At 38.4% G+C, this 24,587-nt stretch overlaps 2 protein-coding genes across 6 annotated transcripts in view; one reads left to right on the top strand and one right to left on the bottom strand.

Annotated features, from left to right (window-relative positions):
• Positions 1-17,681, top strand: part of patj (PATJ crumbs cell polarity complex component) — a 155,741-nt gene extending 138,060 nt beyond the window's left edge. For all 5 annotated transcript variants that reach the window (XM_067596050.1, XM_067596051.1, XM_067596047.1 and 2 more), the window contains 10 exons: positions 1,193-1,386; positions 2,512-2,659; positions 3,315-3,401; positions 4,360-4,531; positions 4,740-4,777; positions 6,259-6,381; positions 6,497-6,601; positions 8,729-8,832; positions 8,930-9,053; positions 9,846-17,681. In XM_067596050.1, the coding sequence (XP_067452151.1) occupies positions 1,193-1,386; positions 2,512-2,659; positions 3,315-3,401; positions 4,360-4,531; positions 4,740-4,777; positions 6,259-6,381; positions 6,497-6,601; positions 8,729-8,832; positions 8,930-9,053; positions 9,846-9,992 (1,242 nt within the window). In that variant the 3' untranslated portion in view covers positions 9,993-17,681. The remainder of the gene's footprint in view (positions 1-1,192; positions 1,387-2,511; positions 2,660-3,314; positions 3,402-4,359; positions 4,532-4,739; positions 4,778-6,258; positions 6,382-6,496; positions 6,602-8,728; positions 8,833-8,929; positions 9,054-9,845) is intronic.
• Positions 17,682-17,788: 107 nt separating this feature from the next.
• On the bottom strand, positions 17,789-22,772 carry pdzk1ip1 (PDZK1 interacting protein 1). The gene is made up of 4 exons (XM_067596052.1): positions 22,546-22,772; positions 19,923-20,040; positions 19,732-19,818; positions 17,789-18,345 (listed from the first exon to the last, which is right to left on the bottom strand). Exons 1-4 carry the CDS (start codon positions 22,610-22,612, stop codon positions 18,273-18,275), a joined length of 345 nt encoding a protein of 114 aa, XP_067452153.1. The 5' UTR covers positions 22,613-22,772; the 3' UTR covers positions 17,789-18,272.
• Positions 22,773-24,587: the final 1,815 nt, after the last annotated feature.

Below are 24,587 nucleotides of genomic sequence, written 5' to 3'. Positions count from 1 at the left end.
TGTTGAAAATATAGTCTGATATAGAATTTTTCTGTTCTGTGCTGTTATTATTTATTTTTTATTCGGATCTCCATCAGTTTTTATTTGTTGTTTTATTGTATTGGATCAGGAGATGAGTTTATCATAAGAGTCAATATGTCAGATGTAAAGGTCCCTTTGAGAAGTAATTCTCCTTTTCCTCCTCTGTGATTCAGCTCTTTCATTATCAAGCAGACATTCAGATCCATCTGTGTCCCTGCAGTTGTCCTGAGTTACAGTAACTGGTCATGAATGAAGCCGACAGCATCCTGCAGATTAACGTACTGCTTTCTTCTGGAGAGAATTAATGAATTAAATTAATTAAGTTCACTTTGACTAATTACATCAGCAGGCCTATTGAGCAGTAGCACCATATCAGCATACTTAACGCCCGGTTCAAAGTAAAATTCAATGAGCTGATCCACGCTGGGCCGTCGCGCTGGGAGCAGCTGAGCAGAAATAGACTCGTGTGGCTCAGAAGGATTATAAGAAGAAAAGTATTGCAAGAGAACATAAAACATATTGCAAAGAAACACACACACACACATCTCACCACGACCCTTGAGGGGCTCCGTACTTCTTCATTTACTTCTTTTAAAGTAGATTTTATTAAGTCTTTTTCTTTCTAATCTATATTATATTATTATTTTATTCACATTTTACAAGTCACCTTTTTCCTTTATGTTTGTGTTCGTTAGTTTCCATATTTACTGTCCTGTGTGTTTGTGAAGCACTGACATCTGCCTTCAACATGTATGAGAGGTGCTTTATAAATAAAGTTTAATCAAACAATCAATCAATCAAGCTTTCACAAAGTGGTCACTGGTCTTCCAAACAATTTCAAATCATATTGATCCATAAAACAAGAAAATTATAAATATAAAGATTTAAAAAAAAAAAAAAAAAAGTGAAATAACTCAACATGAAAATGTAGATGAGACAAAGTTACACTAAAAACAAAACCAGATAACTAAAAGTAAAGACATCAGATGCTGTTTTGGTGACTTTTTGCTGCGTCTTACTGTCTGTAAGAGCAAAGAATGAAAGAAAATAAAAGATTAAAACCATTCATGACAGGCTGATAACTGTACATGTGTCTCCCCCTGCTGGACAAACACTGTAATACAGCTGCTGCTGCTGATGATGATGATGATGATGATGCTTGTATGTGCAGGTGAACGGCGTTGACCTCCGCGGGGCGTCCCATGAGGAGGCCATCGCTGCCCTGCGACAGACGCCGGCGAAGGTCCGCCTGACGGTGCTGAGGGACGAGGCTCAGTACAGAGACGAGGAGAACCTGGACCAGTTTAAGGTGGAGCTGCAGAAGAAGAGCGGCAGAGGACTCGGGCTCAGCATCGTCGGGAAGAGGTCCGCCTTAACAGACACAGCTGACACATCACTGACATTACCCGTGTTATACAGTAGAAGAAGAAGTACTCAGATCCTTCACTGCAGTAAAAGTACCAATACAGCAAAGTACCAATACAGCAAAGTACAAATACAGAAAAGTCCTGCATGAAAAATCCTACTGCAGTAAAAGTACACAAGTATTATGAGCTTGATGTAGTTAAAGTATTGCAGCAAAAGTACATAAGTATTATGAGCTTGATGTAGTTAAAGTATTGCAGTAAAAGTACATAAGTATTATGAGCTTGATGTAGTTAAAGTATTGCAGTAAAAGTACATAAGTATTATGAGCTTGATGTAGTTAAAGTATTGCAGTAAAAGTAGTGGTTTGGTCCCTCTGACTGATATATTATTATATATGACATCATTAGATTATTAATAGTGAAGCATCAGTGTTAGAGCAGCATGTTACTGTTGTAGCTGCTGGAGGTGGAGCTAGTTTACACTACTTTATATACAGTTAGCTAGTTTAGTCCAGTGGTTCCCAACCTAGGGGTCGGGTCCCTCCAAAGGGTCAGCAGATAAATCTGAGGGGTGGTGAGATGATTAATGGGAGAAGAAAGAAGAAAAAATAAAGTTCTGATACACAAATCTGTTTTCAGTTTTTGGACTTTTTCTCTAATCTTTGATTTTTGCTGAAATATTGGATCATTTGAACATTTATTGAAATGAAAGCATGTGAGAAGTTTAGAGGGAAAAATCACTATTTGGTGGAGCTGTTAACAACTCATAGACATGTGAAATGTGACCCCGACTACACACTGCTTTTTGTAAGACGTCAAAAGCCAAAAAGGTTGGAAACCACTGGTTTCATCTTTAACAATGTGTTGTATTTTAAAAGCTTGTTATATTATCCATTGTGTCAAATCTTCATCTGAAAAGTAACTAAAGCTGTCAAATAAATGTAGTGGAGTAGAAAGTACAATATTTCCCTCTGAAATGTAGAAAGTAGCATCACATGGAAATACTCAAGTAAAGTACAAGTACCTCAAAATTATAGTAAAATACAGTACTTGAGTAAATGTACTTAGTTACTTTCCACCACTGATGTTATATAATGATAAATGTGTGTGTGTGTGTGTGAAGGAGTGGCAGTGGGGTGTTTATCTCTGAGGTGGTCAGAGGAGGCGCCGCTGAGCTGGACGGTCGTCTGATGCAGGGAGACCAGATCCTGTCTGTCAACGGAGACGACACGAGACACGCCTCCCAGGAAGCTGTCGCCGCCATACTGAAGGTCTGTAGACGTGTAAAAAGGCGGTTTCAGCAATCCTGGTGTGATGAGATAAAAACATGTAAAATTGTTTCTGTATCTTTAAAACTTACAATTGGTTGAATTGTGGTGATGTTCCCAATCGATATTCTGAATGTTTCTATTGCTGCAGCCAATTACAAGAATTTCTGTTTTGTCTCAGTTCAATTGAAGAAAATTCTTAGTAATAATAATAATAATAATAATAATAATAATAATAATAATAATAATGGATTATATTTGTATAGTTTTTCCTAGGAGGTCTCACATCCGAGTACTGACCAAACCGACTACCTACTATAGTTTGTTTACGTAGCCTCCGGAGGCGGAGGAAGCTTCCTGAAGCTGACCAATCAGAACAGAGTGGGCTCATCAGGAGGCGGGGCTTAAAGAGACAGGAGCTAAAACGGCCTGTTTCAGACAGAGGCTTAACTGAGGGGCTGCATAAAGGACCAGTAGAAGATAAATAAGGAGTTTTTAACTGGAAATCATGCAAATACACCTGGAAATGTGCAGAACTGGTGTACAGGGAGGTTTGGAGGCATGAAAGACAAAGTATGACAATCACTGTGTGTGTGTGTGTGTGTGTGTGTGTGTGTGTGTGTGTGTGTGTGTCTGTGTGTGTGTGTGTGTCCTGCAGTGTGCTCGGGGTCCAGTCTCGTTGGAGTTCGGCCGACTCAAAGCTGCTTCCTGGATCTCATCCAGACACAACTCGCAGGGAAGCCAGGTGTGTGTTGTGTGTCTCGTCTGTGTGAGAAGCATTTTGACTTTTACATCTTGAGTTTGAGGACGTTCAGTCTGGTCATGACGTCTTTTTCAGGTTGATTTACGGTTCAGGTGTGAATTAGACTAAAGCTCCATTCAGACAGGATGAACATCACAGAGGGAGAGGTGGGGAATTAAATGAACTAATGTGAACCGTGGAGAAAAGACAGGATCTGGTCTGTAATAGACATTCAGCAAAGCTTCTCCTGAGTCACCAGAGAGCCGAAGGTGAGGCAAAGATACTGCGTGAGGTGAGGAAGAGTCAAAAATCGTCTTCCTCGGAGTCAGAACTGAGTCAGAACTGAGCACACAGGCATGAAACACATGTTGACATCATGCAGTGTGACTTTACACTCCCCGAGGATTCATCATCTCTGATGTCCATCAACAATAAACCTCCATCAATCATCACATGTTTATATGAGAGGCATAAATTAACTTTTTAATATGAGCTTTATTACCTTTTATATTTTAACATATCTTTTAATTATGAGAGCTGTTAGTAATATTAATATTAGAATGTAATACTGTTACTAAACTGGAATTATTTACGTTGTATTTATTATCTGTTTGGTTGTGTTCTTAAAAGACAAATAGAAAAATAAAGTTATTTGAATTGAAGTGAATTTGACAAAATGTAAACAAATCAGGTGTTAAAAACGTGTCCGAAAGAGAACAGCAGCTCCTTCCTGTAGCTGACGATACAGCAGCACAGCTGATCAGTTTTTATGGGTCTTTTATTTGTTTCTGTCGTCATATCGGTTCAAACAGGCCGATATGTTTCTGTTTGCATGTTTCCATCCGTCAGATCAGAAAAAACTCAGATCCAGTGGCGAGCAGGAGGAACAATAAAGCTTTCAAGATTCAATAACAGAAACAAATCAAACGCTGACTGGATATAAACTCTCTCTCTCTGTCAGATGAGTCATGTCAGTGGGAACAGCTCAGGTGTTGTGGCTCCGCCCCTCACACAGACCCCGACCTCAGCTGATGCCGTGACCTCTGACCCCCCCGCCTCCACCGGCCCGCTGCTCCTCAACAACAACATGAAGCCCCCCGGTGACATCACTTCCTCCCCTGCTGACAGCACAGGTACGATTTCCGGGAAAACAAAATCTCCTTTAAAACACTCGTGGTTGCTTTTCTTTGCTTGACATCACAAACTATAATCAGACGATAATAACTCATATCTATAGTGTTGATTATTGATTCAATCATGTTGCAACAGGATGAAACTTCCTGCTGTTTTTTCACTGGAGAGATTCTGACTGATTGGTTTAATGGTTTTGTGTGTTTGCAGGAACAGACGCCAGCATCCGTACGGTGGAGATCACCAGGGTAACGTCCACACACACACACACACACACACACACACACACACACACACACATTCCCTCTAACTTGATGTCGTCTGCAGGTTCTCTGACCTCTGACCTCTGTACGTGATGTTGTCAGCATCAGCAGAGTTAATCCAGAGAGAATGAGAAATAATGTTTAAAGACTTCAGACTCTGAACTCCTGTAGAAGGACGAGTTCACGTCTGTCTTAAAACAACAGTCAGGAGCCCAAATAAACAATGAAACATGTTTTTTTTTTTTTTTACAGTCTTTTTAGTGCCAAAGTTCCTCTTTTTGTTACTATACTTCCACCTGCAGCTCAACAGGGAAACACTGTCCGAGGAAACACAAAGAGGGAATTTGATGCTAAAAAGACTGTAAATGTGTCAGATATCCACTTGATATGACTAACTCAGACTGCTGAAGCTGAATAGAAGCTTCACACAGACTTTTAAATGACTGTGTGGACACACTGTGGATCTTTTAATATCCAGTATGAACAGGAGGTATAATTACAGACACCTGACTGCTGGTTTAAGACACACTGGGAACACTGTGAAGATGTTCTTTAAATGTGTCTTCAGGTTTAGCAGCAGAGAGCTTCCTCTACTAAACAGACATTGAAACAAAGCCTTCCTCCATCTTTTCATCTCCAGCTCCTCTGATGCTAATCTGGGAGCTCCAGATGGCTCCATTTAGTGCCTTGAATCAAACGAGTCGCTTCATTTGGCTCCGTGGCGGTTTGAAGTGTCCTGATGGTGGATTGGCTTAAGGCTTTTAAAAATAGGCTCACTGCCTGCCCGGTTACAACCTAAAACTAGAGCTTCAATATTTGCCCGCCGTTTACCGGAAACATGCTGAAGACCCAGCAGCTTACAGGCCTGTATCACTCATTAATGTAGATGCAGAGATTTTATCCTCCATCACTTCCATTGAAAGCACATTTGAAGGATCTTTTAATATCCAGTATGAACAAGAGGAATGATTACAGCGAGGAAAAGACTGGGAACTGGTCCTTTAAGGGGTCGAAGCTGCTCCTGTTTTTTTCCTCTGCAGCCACAAACATTCAAGATGAGTTCAGATGTATTGATGAAGAGATCGGTTCAGTTCATACAGAGCAGCCACAGAGGTTCAGCGTCTCGTCTCAAACTCAAAACTAAACTCTGTTGATGTCAAATTCATGTTTTATTGTGAACTCGCCGACATAATAAACAAATAACACATTAACATTTTTATATTTTGACACATCATAATTTTGTATGCAGCATGTTATATATATTTATTGCCTTATGATACTTTTTTCAGTTTGTATACAAAAAAACACCAGTTAAGCACAAAAACAAAGCGAAGCAATAATATAAAGAAACATATCTGAGAGGAAGTTCAGGACTTCTTCTTCTCGACCTGTGTGTCATATTCTCTTTAACTTTTAATCATAAATAATGTCTTTCTTCACGTGTTGGTCTGTCTCTTCGTCTCCAGGGTGCGAGTGACTCTCTCGGGGTGAGTATAGCGGGGGGGAAGGGCAGCCCGCTGGGGGACATCCCCATCTTCATCGCCATGATTCAGGCCAACGGTGTCGCCGCCAAGACGCACCGACTCAAGGTAGAGAGAGAGAGAGAGAGATTGTGTGTGTGTGTGTTGGTGGTTATGAATGTGTGTGTCTGTTGGTCTCACTGAAGCTGTGTGTGTGTGTGTGTGTGTGTGTGTGTGTGTGTAGGTGGGAGACAGGATTGTCAGTATCAACGGTCAGTCTGTGGACGGTCTGTCACACAGCGAGGTCGTCACCATGCTGAAGAACAGCTACGGAAATATCAGCCTGCAGGTAACATGTGCACACACACACACACACACACACACACACACACACACACACACACACACACACACACACACGCACACACACACACACACACACACACAAACACACACACACACACATCTGAGTACAGACAGACAAATGTGACTCATACTGGACAGTTTTTTTTTTTAAAAGTACAAAAATTGAAGCAGCAGAACCAGATTTTTCATCTTTTTTATTCCACACATCCTTCTCTCTTGTCAAAACCTGGGATCCTACATTACCCACAATGCACCTGTACAGATTGTGTCTGTAGCGGCGAATGTAACCTGGAGCTGCTAGCCAGAGATGAGGAGCTACAGACGTCTACTAACCTCACTCCTTTCTAACTCCACACCTCCAGATTTATTTACTTTTCAAACTTGTAGTCATCCCTAACCGACACTGTGACATCATCAGTGACATCATCAGTGACGTCATCAGCCCCCTCTGGAGACGCACGAGACTTTTTACACTTATAACACCTGGAGACACACGTTGAGGTGGAAAATCAGTGCAGTTCATCTTTAACTTTCCACCTAATTACATATAAATTTGTTAAGTTTTTAAGACATCCTGCTAACTAGATGTTATATGATACATTTTATTACAGGCAAGATGCAAAAGTCTCATTTATTTACACCACAGGAAGGAATAAAGCACGTGCAGAGAGAAAGTGAGAGACGGAACCAGACTGAGAGAGTGAAGTGTTTTCATAGATTATTATGATGTTTTCTCTGCAGCTCGTATTGATCAGTGTGGCTCCACTGCTGACTGTCATACCTGCACCTGTGTGTGTGTGTGTGTGTGTGTTTTATCAGTGTGGTCCAGCTGACTGAGCTGTGTTGGTGCATGCTGGGAGTGTGATAGCAGCAGGCAGGACAGGCCTTTATGCTAATGAAGCTTTATCAGCCTGCAGCAGATACACAAACCCTCTCTCCAACCTTTTCAACCTCTTATTTTCTTCCTTCATTCATCCAACACAAAGTCTCACACTGAAATAAGACAGAGAGAGTTTATATTTGGCTCAGGCAGACACTATGTGGTTTCCATCCACATGGTTTTATTTGCATTTTCAATTTGAGTGTAAAAAACCAGAGTGGAAACACTGTTTCGGAAAAAAAAATTGGAAAAATCTTGAAATATTGCAAAAAAGTGTTTGTTATTGTCTGAGGAGTAAAAGTAAAATGTAAACAGACTGAGTGAATAAATGGTGACGTATATGAAGCATGTGAGTAGGGATGGGTATCGATACTCCTTATCAGTTCCATCTGGAGATTTTTCCATCTCATTGTGCTGCGGATGTGCACTGCGACAGCGTCACTTTCGGTTTTTAGCACAATTAATTTGTGACGCAACATCTAAACGGTCCCTTATCAGTTCTTTTTCATTAATAAAGAATTGCTTTCTTAAAATATATTATTTTAATCTCAGCCAGTAGCTGCGTTTAGTAGAATTTGACTAGTTTTAATTTACGTTGCAGACTAAGATAAACAGTCATAACAGTTAGCTGTTAGCATAACCAGCGCGCTGTGTAAAACATATCAATGGTGGATGGGACACTGCGGGCAAAGCAGATGAAAATATCTTAAGCTTTTCTACATGTTTATGCTTTTTGAACAGGTGTTTTGCTAAATTACTCTTATTAGCTTTTTACCCGCTATGGCTTTATTACTGCTTTGCTGCTCTTTTAATGACGTCATCTCGTTATCTCCTCTTCTTCTACAACGGTTTAATGGCACCGACTGGAGAGTTAGCGCCACCTGCTGTTTATCTGCTAATGTTCACACAACAGCGGAGGATGGAAACAAACATTCACAACATTTTCTTTTGCCAATAATCTGGAAAAACTGTTCAAATTTGTGCTACATTTGGATGGAAATGTAGCTACTGTACAGATTCAACCCAGTTTTAACCCTTAATTGATCACTGTGGACTAATTTTGTCGTGCAGTTTGACGTCATGATGTCTGACTAATCATGGCTGTCGGACATTTTTTTCATGAATATTAATTGATCTTCATGTGGAAAATAATTGGTGGAGCGGTCATTTTAAAATGAATGAATTAAAATAGATTATTCTTTCTATCTGTGTGTGTGTGTTGTGTCTCAGGTGGTAGCGGACACCAACATCAGCGCCATCGCCAGTCAGGTGGAGAGTTTGTCCAGCAGCTCCAGTCTGTCAGCAAACACTGACACACACACAGCAGAGCCAGAGTCAGTACACACACACACACACACACACACACACACACACACACACACTGCAATACTTTAACTACATCAGGCTCATAATACTTGTGTATTCTCTCAGGGGTCCGCGGCCTCGCAGCATCAGTCTGGAAAAAGGCTCGGAGGGACTCGGCTTCAGCATCGTCGGAGGCTTCGGTAGTCCACATGGAGACCTGCCGATCTACGTCAAGACCGTCTTCAGCAAGGTCAGAACATGTCCGACTGTCTGTTTGTACGCGCTGAAATACAAACTAAAAAACTAATCTTAACTCAAGGCTTTCTATACTGATGAAGACCAAGACATGTGACTGAAAGGTCCAGAGAGAAAGTGGTTGAGATTATTTTTTTAAGAATGACTCACAAGACACAAAAATTAAGTTTCACACTCACAATAGATTTGTTTTTGATATATTTGTTATCATGCTAACATGCTAACATTGAGCATGTAACGTTTAGCATCTTGTCATATTTATATGCTAATTGCAAGTTAGCATGTTAACTGTACTTTGAGCTTAATGCTAATATACCTTGTAAAAGGAACGCAGTATTGACAATACTAGCATGAGACATTAGCATGATAACATGCTAGTAATAACATTGGTATATACTTTGCAGCCTTAGCATGCTAACATACTAACCATTACATGTTAAATACTACAATGTTAATATGCTAATTATGCATTAGCATGGTCCATGTGTACTTTAAGCTTACATGTTAATGGAAAAGAGTCACAGTAACGCTGTTGTGTTAAAATGAACAAGCATTAGCATGGTAACATGCGAGTGATATTGTGTGTATGTTACCATAATAACATGCTAATATGCTAACATTATATGTTAATTACTACTATGTTAATATGCTAACTATAAATTAGCATGGTTCAGTTGTACTTTAAGATGAATATGTTGAACCGTGCAGGTAACTAATCATAAATAACTGTAACACAGATGTTAATGCCCTGTGTGTGTGTGTGTGTGTGTGTGTGTGTGTTTTTCAGGGTGCGGCGGCGGTGGACGGGCGTCTGAAGCGAGGAGATCAGATCCTGACAGTGAACGGAGAGAGTCTGCAGGGAGCGACACACGAGCAGGCCGTCGCCATCCTGAAGAAACAGAGAGGGACTGTCACACTGGACGTCCTGTCCTAACACACACACACACACACACACACACACACACACACACACACACACACACACACACACACACACACACCTGCATGCACTGACACACATATACAAACACACAGAGCTCCTGTGACATCTCCAGATACATCACACACACACACTTTGACTCTTTGACGGATCATGAAATCTGATCTTCCCAATGTGCAAAAAAAAAAAAAGAAAAAAAGAAGCAGCATCAAAGACAAACACACTTCCTGTCCGGACAGACTGGTTTGTGAAACCACTGATGTCTGAAACCAGAGAGAATCTCTGCAGCACGACCAGACGAGTGTCTCCACCTGAACACCTGAAAGAGTTTTTCAACCTTAAAGGACGAGTTCACAAGTTTTCAAGTGTGTCTTAAAACAATAGTCAGGAGCCCAAATGAACATTAAACCTGTTTTTCCTGGTGTAATCATTCCTCCTGTTCATACTGACCGTTAGAAGATCCCTTCCGTCCAAATGAGTCAAACCATGTAGATATCTTTCAACGTTACAGTCTTTTTAGTGCCAAAGTTCCTCTTTTTGTTACTATACTTTATATTCTTGATGAATCCATTAGTTTGTTCTGTTAAATGTTAAAATGGTGAAAAATGTTGATCAGTGTTTCCCAAAGCCATAGACCTGTCCACAACTCAAAGATATTCAGTTTGTTGTCATAAAAGACTAAAAGAAACCAGAAAATATTTACATTTGAGAAGAAGGAATCAGAGAATTTCACTGTTCATATGAACACCTGACTGCTGTTTTAAGACACACTTGAAAAACTGTGAACCTGTCCTTTAAAGTCTAAAAACTTAAAAAATTGAGATTTAACAGAATTGTGACATTTGAATATGGACTCAAATGCCAGAAAAGTCTTTTCTTGACCTGCTACCGAGTCAGAATATCATCTTAAATAAGTGACAATATGGAGTCATGATGGAGAATAATACGACAACAGGGACGCTTGTTAATATTCCAGAGGAACAAAAGGGAAGTGTTGCTGAAAAGATGTCACATGTTAGCTTAGCATCTCCTGTGTGTAAAAAGCTTGTTAGTTAATTTAGTAAACAGTAACTCATCAGTCCAAACCTTTGGTGACGTGTAGCTGCTGCCATCACAACTCTCACTACCGGGCTGTCCACATACTTTTGGCCATATAGTGTTAACATGCATATGTTTTGTTATAAGAGGGAAACTTCACTCTGACCGTTGTGACTTGTTTGATAATGAAGAATCACTCTGCTAATCAGATCACTGCAGGGTTAATTATTTTCATTTGTTTTCATTTATTTTTAATATTCAGAAATTAAAAAAATAAAAATCTGATTCAAAAGTCTTTGGGATTAAATTTGTGTCATAATAACTGAACAAAATCTCCCAAGAATCAAACAAAAAAAAAAATGAAAGTGAATAAAAACAAATTGAAACCAATGTTTTTTTAAAAAATGACCTCAAAGGCAAAACTTATAATAATAATAATAATGATGATGATGATGATGATGATGATGATGATGATGATACCAGAGCGCTTCATATCCTCACTTCTCTTTCACTGATCAGGTGTTACAGAGCTGCGTCGCCATTGGCTAGTTACTTTTGGAGGGAAAGGTCAGCGGTGCAACGAGTGGTCCGACTTAAATTATTAAGAGTCTTATTAATTTTTCTCAGGTTATTATTAGTAATTATAAATAATAACCATTTATGGACATTGGTTAAAGAACGTGAGGCGATAAACTTTATCTTTGTTCGTCAACTTAGGTCTAGTTAACATTATTGTGTCACATTCTTCAAATTCATACATATTCAGCAGCCAACAAATCTATATGGTTATTTATAATTACTACTAATAACCTAAGAAACATTAAGACGACATTAACCTTCTATTATGGCCAGTTGCACTCTTTTATAGTTTATTTGTAAGTTTTGCTTTTGTCTTTTTTTTTATTCACTTTTCAATTTATTTATGTTTTTGTTTTATTCTCGGGAGATTTAATTCAGTTATTACGACACAAATTTCATCCCATAAAAGTTATTCAAAACATGTTTGAAAGTCAGATTATTAGCAGCAAGTTAAAAAATGAATTTAAAGGTCCTCATTTTGATTTTTCACTTCATTTTGTGTTGGTGGAAAAACACTCGTTCATGTTAATGCAGGTGTGACAGTCCTGCACACCCACACAGGTGTTTCCAGGTGTTTCCTGATTAGACCTCTGCTCAGGGTGACGTTAGTCGGCACCATCATGGAATTATGTGACGTTCCAACAAAAATGAGTAAGTTGTCCAGCGTTTAAAGGTGCAACCGGAGAGTGAGGGGATGTCAATCAAGCACAATCTGCCCGCACAGTCCTGAGAGGAAGTCTAATCAAGCTAAATACGTGAAAACACCAGTTGGGGTGTAAAACTGATTAAAGAGCAGCTGAAAATCTGGTTTTTGCTGCCCTCCAGTGATGTAGAAGTGTACTCCAGGGTGTGTCAGTACACCGTGACATCACTGTTGGTTGTGGTTACAGGTGCAGCAGACTGTGAAACAGCTGCTCTCATTGGAAAACAATGAGCTGTAATTAAACATATACAATGATATACAGTATGTAAGCAAACATTACCTGAAGTTTATCATCACACTTCTGTTACATTTGGTGATTTGGTCTGTTAAAGTGTCTTATTTAGCCAAACAAGGTCTTTACATGCTTATAAAAAAGTGCCATCATTTGGTTTATAATTGTGGAAAATAAGATGTTTTCAGTTCAGTGGTGCACATTTAATTCCTCGTACAAACACGTGCACACAGATACAGTAGAGGTGATTTAATCCCATTTTTCTTCCAGTAATGAATCCATATGACACATAAAAGGAGCTTTATATAAATGTTAGATACATATGTGTCTCCATGGAGATGACTCTCAGGACTTGGTGGGCATGGAGACCCCCTGTCGCCCCCGGCAACAGATACAGTGTCTTCCAAAAAAAAAAAAAAAGGCTCGAATAACATCGTGAATAAAAGGAGCAGAACAACATTTAATAAAATCCTCTTGTCACAGAGATCGTTAGCCTAGCTTAGCACAAAGACTGCAAGCGAGGGGAAACTGCTAGCGTAGCTCCGTCACCTTCCAACAAAGTCTGATTTAAATGTTACAGATTTACTAGCAGAGAGAAACACAAAAAACCTTCAATGACAGTTTTAGTGAACACTTTAGATGTACGGAGTCCAGGAGGGGCAGTGGAGAAAAACATAAGTAATTTGTGCGCAACAACCATGAATGCATTAAGAGAACAGGCTATAATACATAATATATATACGTCCACCACTGTCAGGCTGAGTCTTTTATCCTGTAAAGATTTATAAACCTATTCAGCAGACTTTTATATAATATCTCAGAGATATTAAGACAGTGTCACGGTTCAAGTTTATCCACATAACTTAATCCCAGATCAAAATAAAACCTTATAATCCGAGCACAGGACGAGAGAGCGGCACGAATTATTACATCGAGGGCACGAATGAGTTATTTTTTTCCTCCATAGCTCCTCCTAACCTGACACACCGGACAGTCTGTTACACAGAACCATCTGAGAGGTGATTGGATGAAGCATCTGTCCATCATCGTCTATCAACATCTTACCTTTGCGAGGCAGCTCATAGGACACGGAGGAGGTTAAGGCCTCCGTACATTAATGAGGTCAGTTTGTCTCTGAGTTGCAGTTATTTATACCTTCAGTTACTTATAAATGTTTATAGCTAGTATACAAAGATGAAAGATAGTATAAAAAGATTCAATACTCTTCAACTCCAGACATAGAACAAGAGAATTTGACTAAATGTTGAACTGTTGCTTTAAGTTTTAGACGGTGGGTTTTAGTCGTGTGTTAGCAGAGTTTTGCTTCTGTCCGGCCTGATAACCGCGTTACTCTGTTTGTTCAGATATTGAGATGTTTAAACGATTTAGCCGCAGCTGTAGACGTCAGTCGCAATGAAGGAGACAGAAGTTTGTTTCAGAGCTTTAGAGACTGTTCAGAGCAGAATCCTGGACTTTATACATATCAATCAAGTGCAAAATACTTTACGTTGGGCTTTTCTTTATGTCATAATTATTGTCTTAATTTTTGTTACTTTATTTGTAGATGTCAGACTTAATGAAGTGTAATTTATTTTTTGATCTTGCTGGAAATTAACAATGTACTGTTATTTTTTGTTGTTGTTTTATTATTATTATTATTATTATTATTATTATGAGCACAGATATGTTTTGTCAGATTGTCTGAAAAGACAGAAATCACAGTAGAAATGCTGCGTTCACATGAAACATCTGATATCTGTCACATGCAAAATCACTACGAGTTACACTTTATTTGATCTGATTCCTTCATAGTTTCCTCAAATGTTTCCTGAGGGGAAAAAAAGCAATTTGGTACAAATTACAGAGAAAATGGAGACTGTGTTCATTTGGAAACCAGCGACTGACTTTAAATAACTTGACTCTTTCCTAAAATGATTTCTCATAAATTAGAGACTTTACAAACCTGTAAAATAAAGAGTTTATTTGTTTTCACAGATCACATTTTCATGACATTTAATATTTGTAATATCTGTGAGAAAATGTTCAACTGCAGCTTCATGAAAAGTTGAAGCATTTTGAAATAAGAGCAAAGCAACCTGATACGTTCTGGTTAGATTTAAGACGTTCGTGGCTGATTTCAGATGCTCATGTGAACGCTGCCTTGTATCAGTCACTATAAAAAGTTAAAAAAAGGAAAGTTTCAGTGTGTTTGAGATCTGTGTTTCTCTCTGTGCCTCCTGACTTTCCTCAGCTTGTGTTCTGTGGTTTTGATTCCCGTCAACATCAGCGTCCTGTGTCGATTCTTCCTGCTGTGATGTGAGCTCACACAGGCCGACCGTCCGTCCCGTCTGTTTATAAAATCAGGTCGACGTCAGCTTCAGAAATCCTGAGGGAGCCGTTTGATTGGCTGCAGATGAGATCACCTTTGTTCACTTTTCAAACCGATTTCGGTTCTTGACTTTGTCCAGACTTCGTCAACATGGAGGTGGAGGTCATATGGTGGAGGTGACATCACAGCAGGAAATGAAGAAGGCAGGTCCTTCAAATCAGCCGATAACAGTGAAACATGTTCAGTAAACGTCCAAAATGTGGCTGCTGTAAAACTCTGTGTGCCATCCATCCATCCATCCATCCATCCATCCATCAGTCTATCCATCCATCCATCCATCCATCCATCTGTCCATCCATCAGTCTTTCCTTCCATCCATCAGTCTATCCAATTATCCGTCCATCTATCCTTCCACCTATCCTTCCATCCATCTGTCCATCTGTCTGTTCATTCATCCATCTATCCATCCATCCATCCATCCATCCATCCATCCATCCATCCATCCATCCATCCATCTATCCATCCATCCATCCATCCATCCATCCATCCATCATACTGTACTACTTCTTATTCTCCTGCATCCCTTTTCTCTTAAAATTTAAACACTTCAGTCACTGAGCAGCTTAATAAATTCGTAACTGGAAGAATGTTGAAAATATGAACTCATGGCTTCTTTAAAAATGACGTTAAACGAATACGAAGTAACAAAAAAACAACTTGATTTACTCCGACTGAAAAACACGAGGTTTGTCTGTTTTTTGCATCAAGTGAAATTCATCGGCACCTTTACGGTAAATACGTAGTGATGGAAAGTAACCAAGTAAAAAGTACTGTACTGGAGTACAATTTGAGGTACTTGTACTTAACTTGAGTATTTCCATGTGATGCTACTTTCTACATTTCAGAGGGAAATATTGTACTTTCTACTCCGCTACATTTATTTGACAGCTTTAGTTACTTTTCAGATGAAGATTTTACATAAAATAAGATAAACTTCTACATAACGCTGCATTATTTAAGATTAAACCAGCAGTTCCCAAACTTCACATCAAATCAGTGTGTGGTTGTGTGTTTCAGATGTCTGTGAGTTGTTTTTGCTCCTCTAAACTTCTTTTCAAATATATAAAACTCCCAATATTTCACAAAAATGCAAAAAGATGAGAGAAAAGTTCTGGAAGATGAATCTATGTGTCAGATTTATCTGGTGACTCTTACAAAGTGCTGAAGATCAAATAATAACAATAAAATGCTGCTTATGTGCTGATTCATCAACATTAATAATATACTTCATTAAATGTTATTCAAAAATAAAATCACAGCCCGATTTTCTGCAAATCAAGTACTTTTAATGCTTTAAGTACATTTTGCTGCTAATACTTCTGTAAAATCAAATATTAAATCAAGTTTCACCATTAAAACTAAATCATGCTTGATGTTTTATCCTCCAGCAGTTCTTATTTTCTACATTCATCACACTACATCGTGTCATTCTAGTCCTGCATCACAGCGAACACACTTTTCTCTCATGATTCAAGTTTCCAGTGAAGCGAGCAGCGAGCCACGATGCTAAAATCCCTTTTTAAGAGATCAAACATCCACCTGTCAGATCCCCGCTGCTTCTGCACATTCCTGCACTTCTCTAATCCGTCACTCTTTTCTTTTACTCTTTCATCTTTTTCTCCCTTCTTTCCTCTTCCTGTTCGCAGTTTTCCCTCCTCTCCTCTGATAGGTCGATGAGCTCTCTGCAGGTTTTTACAATTTTACTGATGTTTCTATTTAAGTCTCTCATGATTTCCTAATTGCTTCTATTTATATTTGATGCTCAAAAATGGTTCAATTGTCCCTTCAGATTTTGAATAAAAAGCTTCCAAAACATCATGTAGAGAAACTAAAACTCAGACTAGTGAGGACGTTTCACTGCAGGTTTTTACGTCTTTAAAGGTTTTAGACACAAATTACATCAAACAACAACAACAAATCTCCCCTAAGTTTCTGTTATATTTTACTTTACTATAGCTGGTTACGAATCCACTGGCACTGGATCAGACATTTTTGATAAATTAGACAAAATGCTCTTGACTCAAAAAGGCCCATTTGGTAGCTTTTTCCGGAGCTTTCAACCATGTGAGATGCAGCTTCAGACCCTTAAAGGGGACAGGTTTTAGTGGTTTTCTGTTATTTATATCCTGTTCTCATGTCAGATGTTAAACATGGTCAAAACTTGAGGTGAACGTATGTAGAGGGGGGGGGGGGCTTCAACCTGCTCTGGACGCTTTCTTTGCAACGGTTTTTTCTACCTTGCGGACGAGCTGACGTGGACTCGTCAGACATGCCCATAAACAGCCGTCCGTTCTGTAGCCTTGGTTGCTAAGGTTGTTGCTAAGGATGTCTAATGCTAAGGACATATTTAGCTTCAATAGAGAGAAACTGATCGTCTCTGTTATTGATTGCAGACTGAAATAAATCAGTCAGGCTCTAATGTTGTCATGAAGTTCAGGATCAGAAATGGGAAAAGTGATGAATTGGAGTCTTTTATTCAAATGTAATATAAAAATATATATAAAATGCTGGAATTATCTGTTATAATCCTCAAACCTGCAGTTCGACCTCATCAGACCCATCTTCAGTCATCTTCATCGTCTCCCCCCAAACTGATCAGTTTGATCTTTTCCACTGATATTGATCCAAAGAGGCTCTGTTGATGATGATGATGATGTGACTGTCTGACAGACATATGAACGAGCTGTTGTGAATGATCATCCACTCTGTTTGTATTTTATTAAAATATAAAGAGAGCACAAATCTACCTCCCCCGTGGTCTTACTGAACTCTCATCTCTTTGTCTTTTAAACAACTGACTGTATAAAACCTGTTTGTGCTTCACTTGTGGAAGAAAACTGAACCAACTGTGAGACGTCACAGCAGCTTCTAGTGGACATCAGAGGAACTACAGCTGGACACTGATTCTCTGCAGCTTCCTCCAGTTTGTTTGTTTAACCATTGATCGCCGGTCGTTTATTTGTTGATCAGTAATGAGAGCCGACACAGCAGTTTGTTAGAAAAGTTAACTTATTAATCAGATCACAGGACAGCTGCTTCTCCTCATGACGTGTTTACTGCTCAGTCAGAGAAACATGAAAACACAGTAACAGTAATAATTCATATAATCTCACACTTTCTGCTAAATGATTCATAACATCTTCCTAGAAATTTACTGCATTTGAAGATAAAAGATTTTAAAAAAATTACAGCCACAGAAGATATTTGAATGGTAAAAACGAAATAAAGACAACAGTTATTTTAAAAATCTGTACTCTGACGATGTTTGCGTCTCTGTTCAGACTTGTGGATGACGTCGTCGCTCAGACAGCCAATAGGATCGTCTCAGCACGATCACATGGAGGTAACTTTTTCATCAGCGCTGTCAACCACCAGGTTTTCATAAGCATTCATGTTTTCTTTGCTCCTGATGGAAAAACCAAACACACACTTTGTTATTTAAACTTTAGATATGAAGTAATAACGGTGCTTTTTCACTGAAGGTCCCACTGTGATTAATTCAGCAATATTACAGGAAATAGTTTAATTTATTACAGTTTACAAAGTAAGAAAATCCATTTCAGAAAACTAATTTAATTCTTTGAGAGCAAAAGACTAAATATTTCTCTTTTTTCCTCCCTTTGAACCATCTGGTGTTAAAGGCTCTTTTTTAATTTCCTTTATTTATAATCTTATGACACTTTATGTGTCACCAGGCTGCCACATATTGTTATTTTTGGGGTAAGTTAGGCTTTTCAGAAATGCTATCATTGTGCATGTGAGTAGTATTATTCATGCTTTAGGAGGCTTTATGTGGGAAGAACCCTAAAAAATTGAAATTTTATAATATGTATATAAATATGTACCATTTGATGTTCTGTACTAGAATTAGCTTATAGCTAATTTTGCCAGATCCATAAAACTCTATGATTCATGACTGTGTGCACGCACAGAGACACATTCTTTTAATCAGATTTATAAAACCGTGTGACGCATGTTTCTGTTTTATAAACTGGGAGCACGTACACAAGACTCATTTACACGCCCACAATTAACCATAAATGGATGAAGACGCCCTCAATCAGCTGTTTTTATATCCGTCCCCACCTGCTCTTCCAGTCTGTACAGCTGTCAGTCAAACAAACAAGAAGTGCAGCCAGAACAGCTGTGATTACACACAGCTGTGCATCCGTATCTTTAATTCATCACATAGTTTGTAGCTCATATTTAAACCGAGGTTTGTCACAACTGAGGATAAAATAAAAAGAATATTAATAGCAGAATAAAATGTTGACTCCTGTGTAAATTAAAAGAATGATAAAATTAATCATTTATCATCTGTAAATTTTTACAGATCGCTGTATAAACGCAAAGTGCAGCCGGTTATCAACCTAATAAACAATGTTTTACTACAAGATTCTCTCAGCTTCTCATCACATCAGCCTCTAGTTTACGTGGCGAATGTGTAGTTTTTTCTGTGTATGCATCGTTTCAGCATCTGGACCCAGAAGTTTTCAATCCAGCACAAATCTCACAGACTGTCAGCGTTCAAACTGCTGACTGTAAGATAACTGTAGTCATGTCTGAAATATCTTTATATTTAACACCTGGTGAACTGTATTTTATTTGAGAGCCTAAATTCTCTGAGTAAAACATTTGTATTATATACAGTCAATTCAACAATTGAACTAAAACTGTAAACATATTCTTTTCCCAAGCAAACATTAACCCTTGAAAACTCTCCATGTGATAAATAATGCTAATAAATAACAAATAATAAACAAATGACACAGTTTAGGTCGTGTTGTACTACCTGACTACGTCCAGGTTGGTGTCGTAGGTGACACTGTTGGTCATAGTGAATTCGTTGTCATTCACCAACTCCACATCACCTTCCCTCCTGCACACAGTTTAACACCGTTTAACATTTTCATTACAGAGCTGATATATATATAGATATATATATATTTATTTATTTATTTGTTGAGTTAACCCCTGACTGACCTTCTGGGCTCCTCACACCAGGCCTTCTTCACCAGGAGGCCGACGAAGCTGAGGAAGAGGAAGCCGGCGACGGCGATGATGCCGGTGAGCCACTGAGGCAGCAGCCGCTCTGACTGAGCTGCAACACAAACACACACACACACACAGAGGTCAAAGGTCATCCAGCCTTCAACATGAGTCTCTTGTTATTCTGTTAATAAATACCACGGTGTTCGTGTTCCAGGATTGGTTGTAAGGAAGCAGACTTGGTCACTTTTACAGCCCTGTTTACACTATTTTAATCTGTTGGTTGGTTTAATCAGAGGTGGAAAGTAACTCAGTACATTTACTCAAGTATTGTACTTAAGTACAGTTTTGAGGTACTTGTATTTTACTTGAGTATTTCCATTTGATGCTACTTTCTACATTTCAGAGGGAAATATTGTACTCTCTACTCCACTACATTTATTTGACAGCTTTATTCAACAGTATAAGGTGTTAAAAGTAGCTCCAACTTTATATTAAAATGCTGCTTACATGATGTGCACAACAGTGAATCAGTTTTAATATTCATATAATGTACTGTATATACTTGTATGATAAATATAACACTCTAAATCAGGCCATTTTGCATAATGAGTACTTTTACTTTAATACTTTAACTACATTGTGCTGCTAATACTTATTTTGAAGAACTTTTACTGGTAATGGAGTATTTTTACATCACTGTATTGGTATTTTTACTTCAGTAAAAAAAAGTACTTATTCCATCAAATGAAAGCATGTGAGAAGTTTAGAGGGAAAAATCACTATTTGGTGGAGCTGTTAACAACTCATAGACATGTGAAATGTGACCCCGACTACACACTGCTTTTTGTAAGACGTCAAAAGCCAAAAAGGTTGGAAACCACTGGTTTCATCTTTAACAATGTGTTGTATTTTAAAAGCTTGTTATATTATCCATTGTGTCAAATCTTCATCTGAAAAGTAACTAAAGCTGTCAAATAAATGTAGTGGAGTAGAAAGTACAATATTTCCCTCTGAAATGTAGAAAGTAGCATCACTGAGACTGGTACCAGCCGAGACGTAGTGTGTGTGCGATGCAGCGAGAGGTTAATTGAACCAGGTGCGACAAAGGAAAGAGACGCCGCAGAGAAACAGTTTTCAACCGCACGCTTCATAGTTTGTTGATTATCTTTATTACCGTTTTGTTGTTTTGATACTTTGAGTTCACTTACGTTAAGCACTTTGATTTGAACTTAACGTATTTACAGAACATATTCAAACATCCATTCACCTCATCTGCACGAGAGGCCTACAAGCAAAATCATCTTATGGTAAGAAGAACACATGTGTGTGTTGGAAGTCTATGGCGTCTGACCGGCTTTATTTGAAAGCATCGTAGAAAGCCAGGACAGTACAAGTACCTCAAAACTGTACTTATTGTAACTACAGTACTTGAGTAAATGTACAACAACAATATCAGTTCATCTGAACACGCATATAGCAAAGAAATAAAGAAAAAAATATATTTTGCAGGCCTGTCTGTCTTGCTTCTAAAACCTTTTTTTAGTAGATTCTTGAGATCCAGTACCAGTATAAAGAGTGACGGGTGGCAAACTGTTCCAGTGAGATGTGGCTCTGTGAGCTGATTCTAAACAAACTATTGTAACCAAACTCTTTATAATGAAGGAACATGTCACCCGGTGCAGCGGTGTGACTCACTGTTTTTAATAGCTTCTGGACAACAACGGAGGAATAAGATATATCAGGCTTTGATACACACACAATACTTGTTAGTGGATCAGTTCATTATTTGTTCAGATCCAAACATGAAGAAAAATATAGAAAAATTGCCAAAATTATCGTTTAAGAAATGTCTCATGTAACATTTTAGTCATGTGTAACTCGGTGCAGGAAACATCTGTCACTTTAAGAAGTGACTGTAGCATCACACGCTGTAACATAACATCCAAAAATAACATTTATAGGAGCCAAAAGATCAAATAAAGTTTACTTCCAATCCTCTGTGAATGTAGGTGTGACTTTATATTATTTCTATCTGCATGCCTGCAGAAATATGTGTGTTTTAGTATCAGTAGTATTTATGCAGTTCACAGTGAGATAATGCTAAGCTAACGAACGTTATTTATTGTTTCTAACCTTATTGGTTCAGTAATTTGAGGTATACTGTGTTATACTCTTCAATCTAAACGGATATTAGCACACAAATGTTAAATATTCAGTAATGACTCATTGCTACATAACAACCAGCTTATAAATTAATGAGTAAATCTGCCCATAATAAAACAATGACGTTATAAGGTGAAGTTTGAACCTTGCAGCAACTGATTAAAGTAATAAGGAAGGAGGAAAAAAAGTTAACAAAAACATAAAATTTTAAAATATTTTTTTCTTTTCTTTACTTGGACTTCTTCAGGCCTCTACAATGAGACAATCCGAGAAGGATAAATCTATTTTTGCTCTTATTTCTCATAAATCATGTCCATATAAGGCCAAAAATATTAGGAAGCACTTACTTAAACAATTGATTCAATCACTGAAATAGTCACTGATATGTTTTTAGTGGATTAATTGTGTGAGCAGTAGTCTCACTGTGTTTTTATAATCCTACAGTTCATACCTGTCTGGGCCGTCACCGCTCTGACAGTCAGCAACAAACAGCAAATCACTGCAGAAAGTTTTCCCATCGCTGATCTCCGCTCCGACTCACGAAAGACTCTTAAACACCTGAAAGAATCACAGTGAAAAGTGAAGCTTCAGAGGTCGAGTTAAAGCTTCAGACGCAGAGAGTTAAACTTACAGCGGAGTGCAGGATCAGCGGTTCAGGTGTTTCTGGTGTGTCAGGTACAGTCCTGTTAATGTTTAACTCAAACTGACAATAGAAACTGTGATTCGCAGGGAAAGCGTCCTCTGTGTTTATAACCAAGCTGGTCAGACAGTCACAGTTAAATCCACCCAACATACCAAGTTTTTAGTTTAATAAACTTAGATTTAAATTAAATATTGAGTCTGTAAAGGATTGGACAGTGAGTTTGTTTTATCTAAACATTTAACACATTTTCAAGGGTCCAATTTTTACAGTTTTAAAGTGATTTCCTCGGTAAAATCTCTCTGAAATTAAGGAGATAAAAGCGGCTTCTCATATCAATTCACTCAACATTTCTATGTAGATAATATTTATAATCCAGGATCCAGTGTTTATAATTTAGGGCCAAATCCACAAAGAATGGATTGCTAATAGCACCATCGACTGCGTCACATTTGCACCTGTAATCTGTCCCCCAAGTTCCTATTCACAAAAGATTTTGCACTAATGATAAACATACCCATAAAGTTTTGCAGCTGAGTGTAATTTGCTCTTGTTTTGTGTCTGATTGAGCGAGCGGAGCTGTTTCCAGTGTTTCAGGCTTTTCTCCATATTTCAGCACACAGATTGGTCCATAATGAAAACTGCAGAGAGCACAAAAGCCTCAAATTGCGTGTCTTTAATTAATAGTGTACACACACAGAGATCTCCATAATCACAAAACAACTTTCATTTATTTTGCTTCTTTTACTTCTCTAGTATTTTGCATCTATAATATAATCTACTCAGATGTCAAAATACAGCTATTACTGTGACTCAGGCAGGTCTGAAACGTGTTAATGTCTGAATCTTACAAGAATGTTGTTCAGATGTCACTGAATGTATCTGCGATTTCACAGAAACATCAGCACTGATGTTCTGTTTGTTGTCCACAGCTGGCTGCAGCATCACACAGCAGCTGAGACAGTGAGTGTAAAAGAGGCTGCGTGCATTTACACATGCGACACAGCAGCGGTAACTTCATTAACACCAGATCGGTCAGGATCTGACGGTAATTGGTGTTTTGTGTTCTGCTACACGTCTTCACAGATCAGCTGTTACACACAGATTCAGAAATCACACCCTGCCTATACATACATACTGATGCACCCCAAAAGGGAGGTGAGTCCCCACAATGTGACTGTGCAGATTTATGTCCTCACAACATCAGGTATACAAGTACACACACACACACACACACACACACACACACACACACACACACAGACTTTTTTCCTTTAAATAAAAAAACTATTAACATGACATTTAAAAATGTGTTGTTTTAATCGTCTCAAACTCTTCCTTAAAATCAGCTGCACAAACAACCTGACCAATAAAAAATGTTTTAATGTGAACAAAATTAAGTTGAGAGGTTTGTTTGTGACAGGGAGGCATCTGAGGACAAACTTCCTTTAAGATGTGAGATTACAGAGTATACTGCCGTTACCATGGCAACAGCAAAGCATTTCTTGCCACATATAGGACTGACTGTTGTGAAACAGTATCAAGTATACACGATTGAGCTGCTTCCTGTAACTCTGTCAAACTGTCTCTCACATTTAACCCCCTAAAATCAACCTTCCCCATCTCTTAAAGATTGTTAAAATAATCAAACTCCACTCTGACAGTGTCGGACATATTGTCAATCAATCAATCAAAGTTTATTTGTCACATGTAATCATATAAGGTACAATCATAGTGAAATGTAATCCTGCCAGTTCCTTCAATTTATATATTAAAAAGAGTTTGAATAGAATAGGAATAAATATATCTGTGTGAATGGAGAGAAAACAACAAAACAAGACATCTTCTTCAAG

This window comes from Thunnus thynnus, chromosome 8 (genome assembly GCF_963924715.1).
Source record: "Thunnus thynnus chromosome 8, fThuThy2.1, whole genome shotgun sequence".
NCBI classification, from domain to species: Eukaryota; Metazoa; Chordata; class Actinopteri; order Scombriformes; family Scombridae; genus Thunnus; species Thunnus thynnus.
Note: the sequence above shows the minus strand (reverse complement) of the source record. Positions and strands in the feature narration are given on the sequence as shown.

Excerpts from the sequence above, each read along its gene's own strand:
- pdzk1ip1 (XM_067596052.1), bottom strand. The coding sequence starts at position 22,612 with ATGGGAAAACTTTCTGCAGTGATTTGCTGTTTGTTGCTGACTGTCAGA. Across the intron at positions 19,819-19,922 it reads TGGTGTGAGGAGCCCAGAAG|GAGGGAAGGTGATGTGGAGT; the intron begins GTCAGTCAGGGG and ends AACTGTGTGCAG. Across the intron at positions 18,346-19,731 it reads ACCAACCTGGACGTAGTCAG|GAGCAAAGAAAACATGAATG; the intron begins GTAGTACAACAC and ends TTTTTCCATCAG.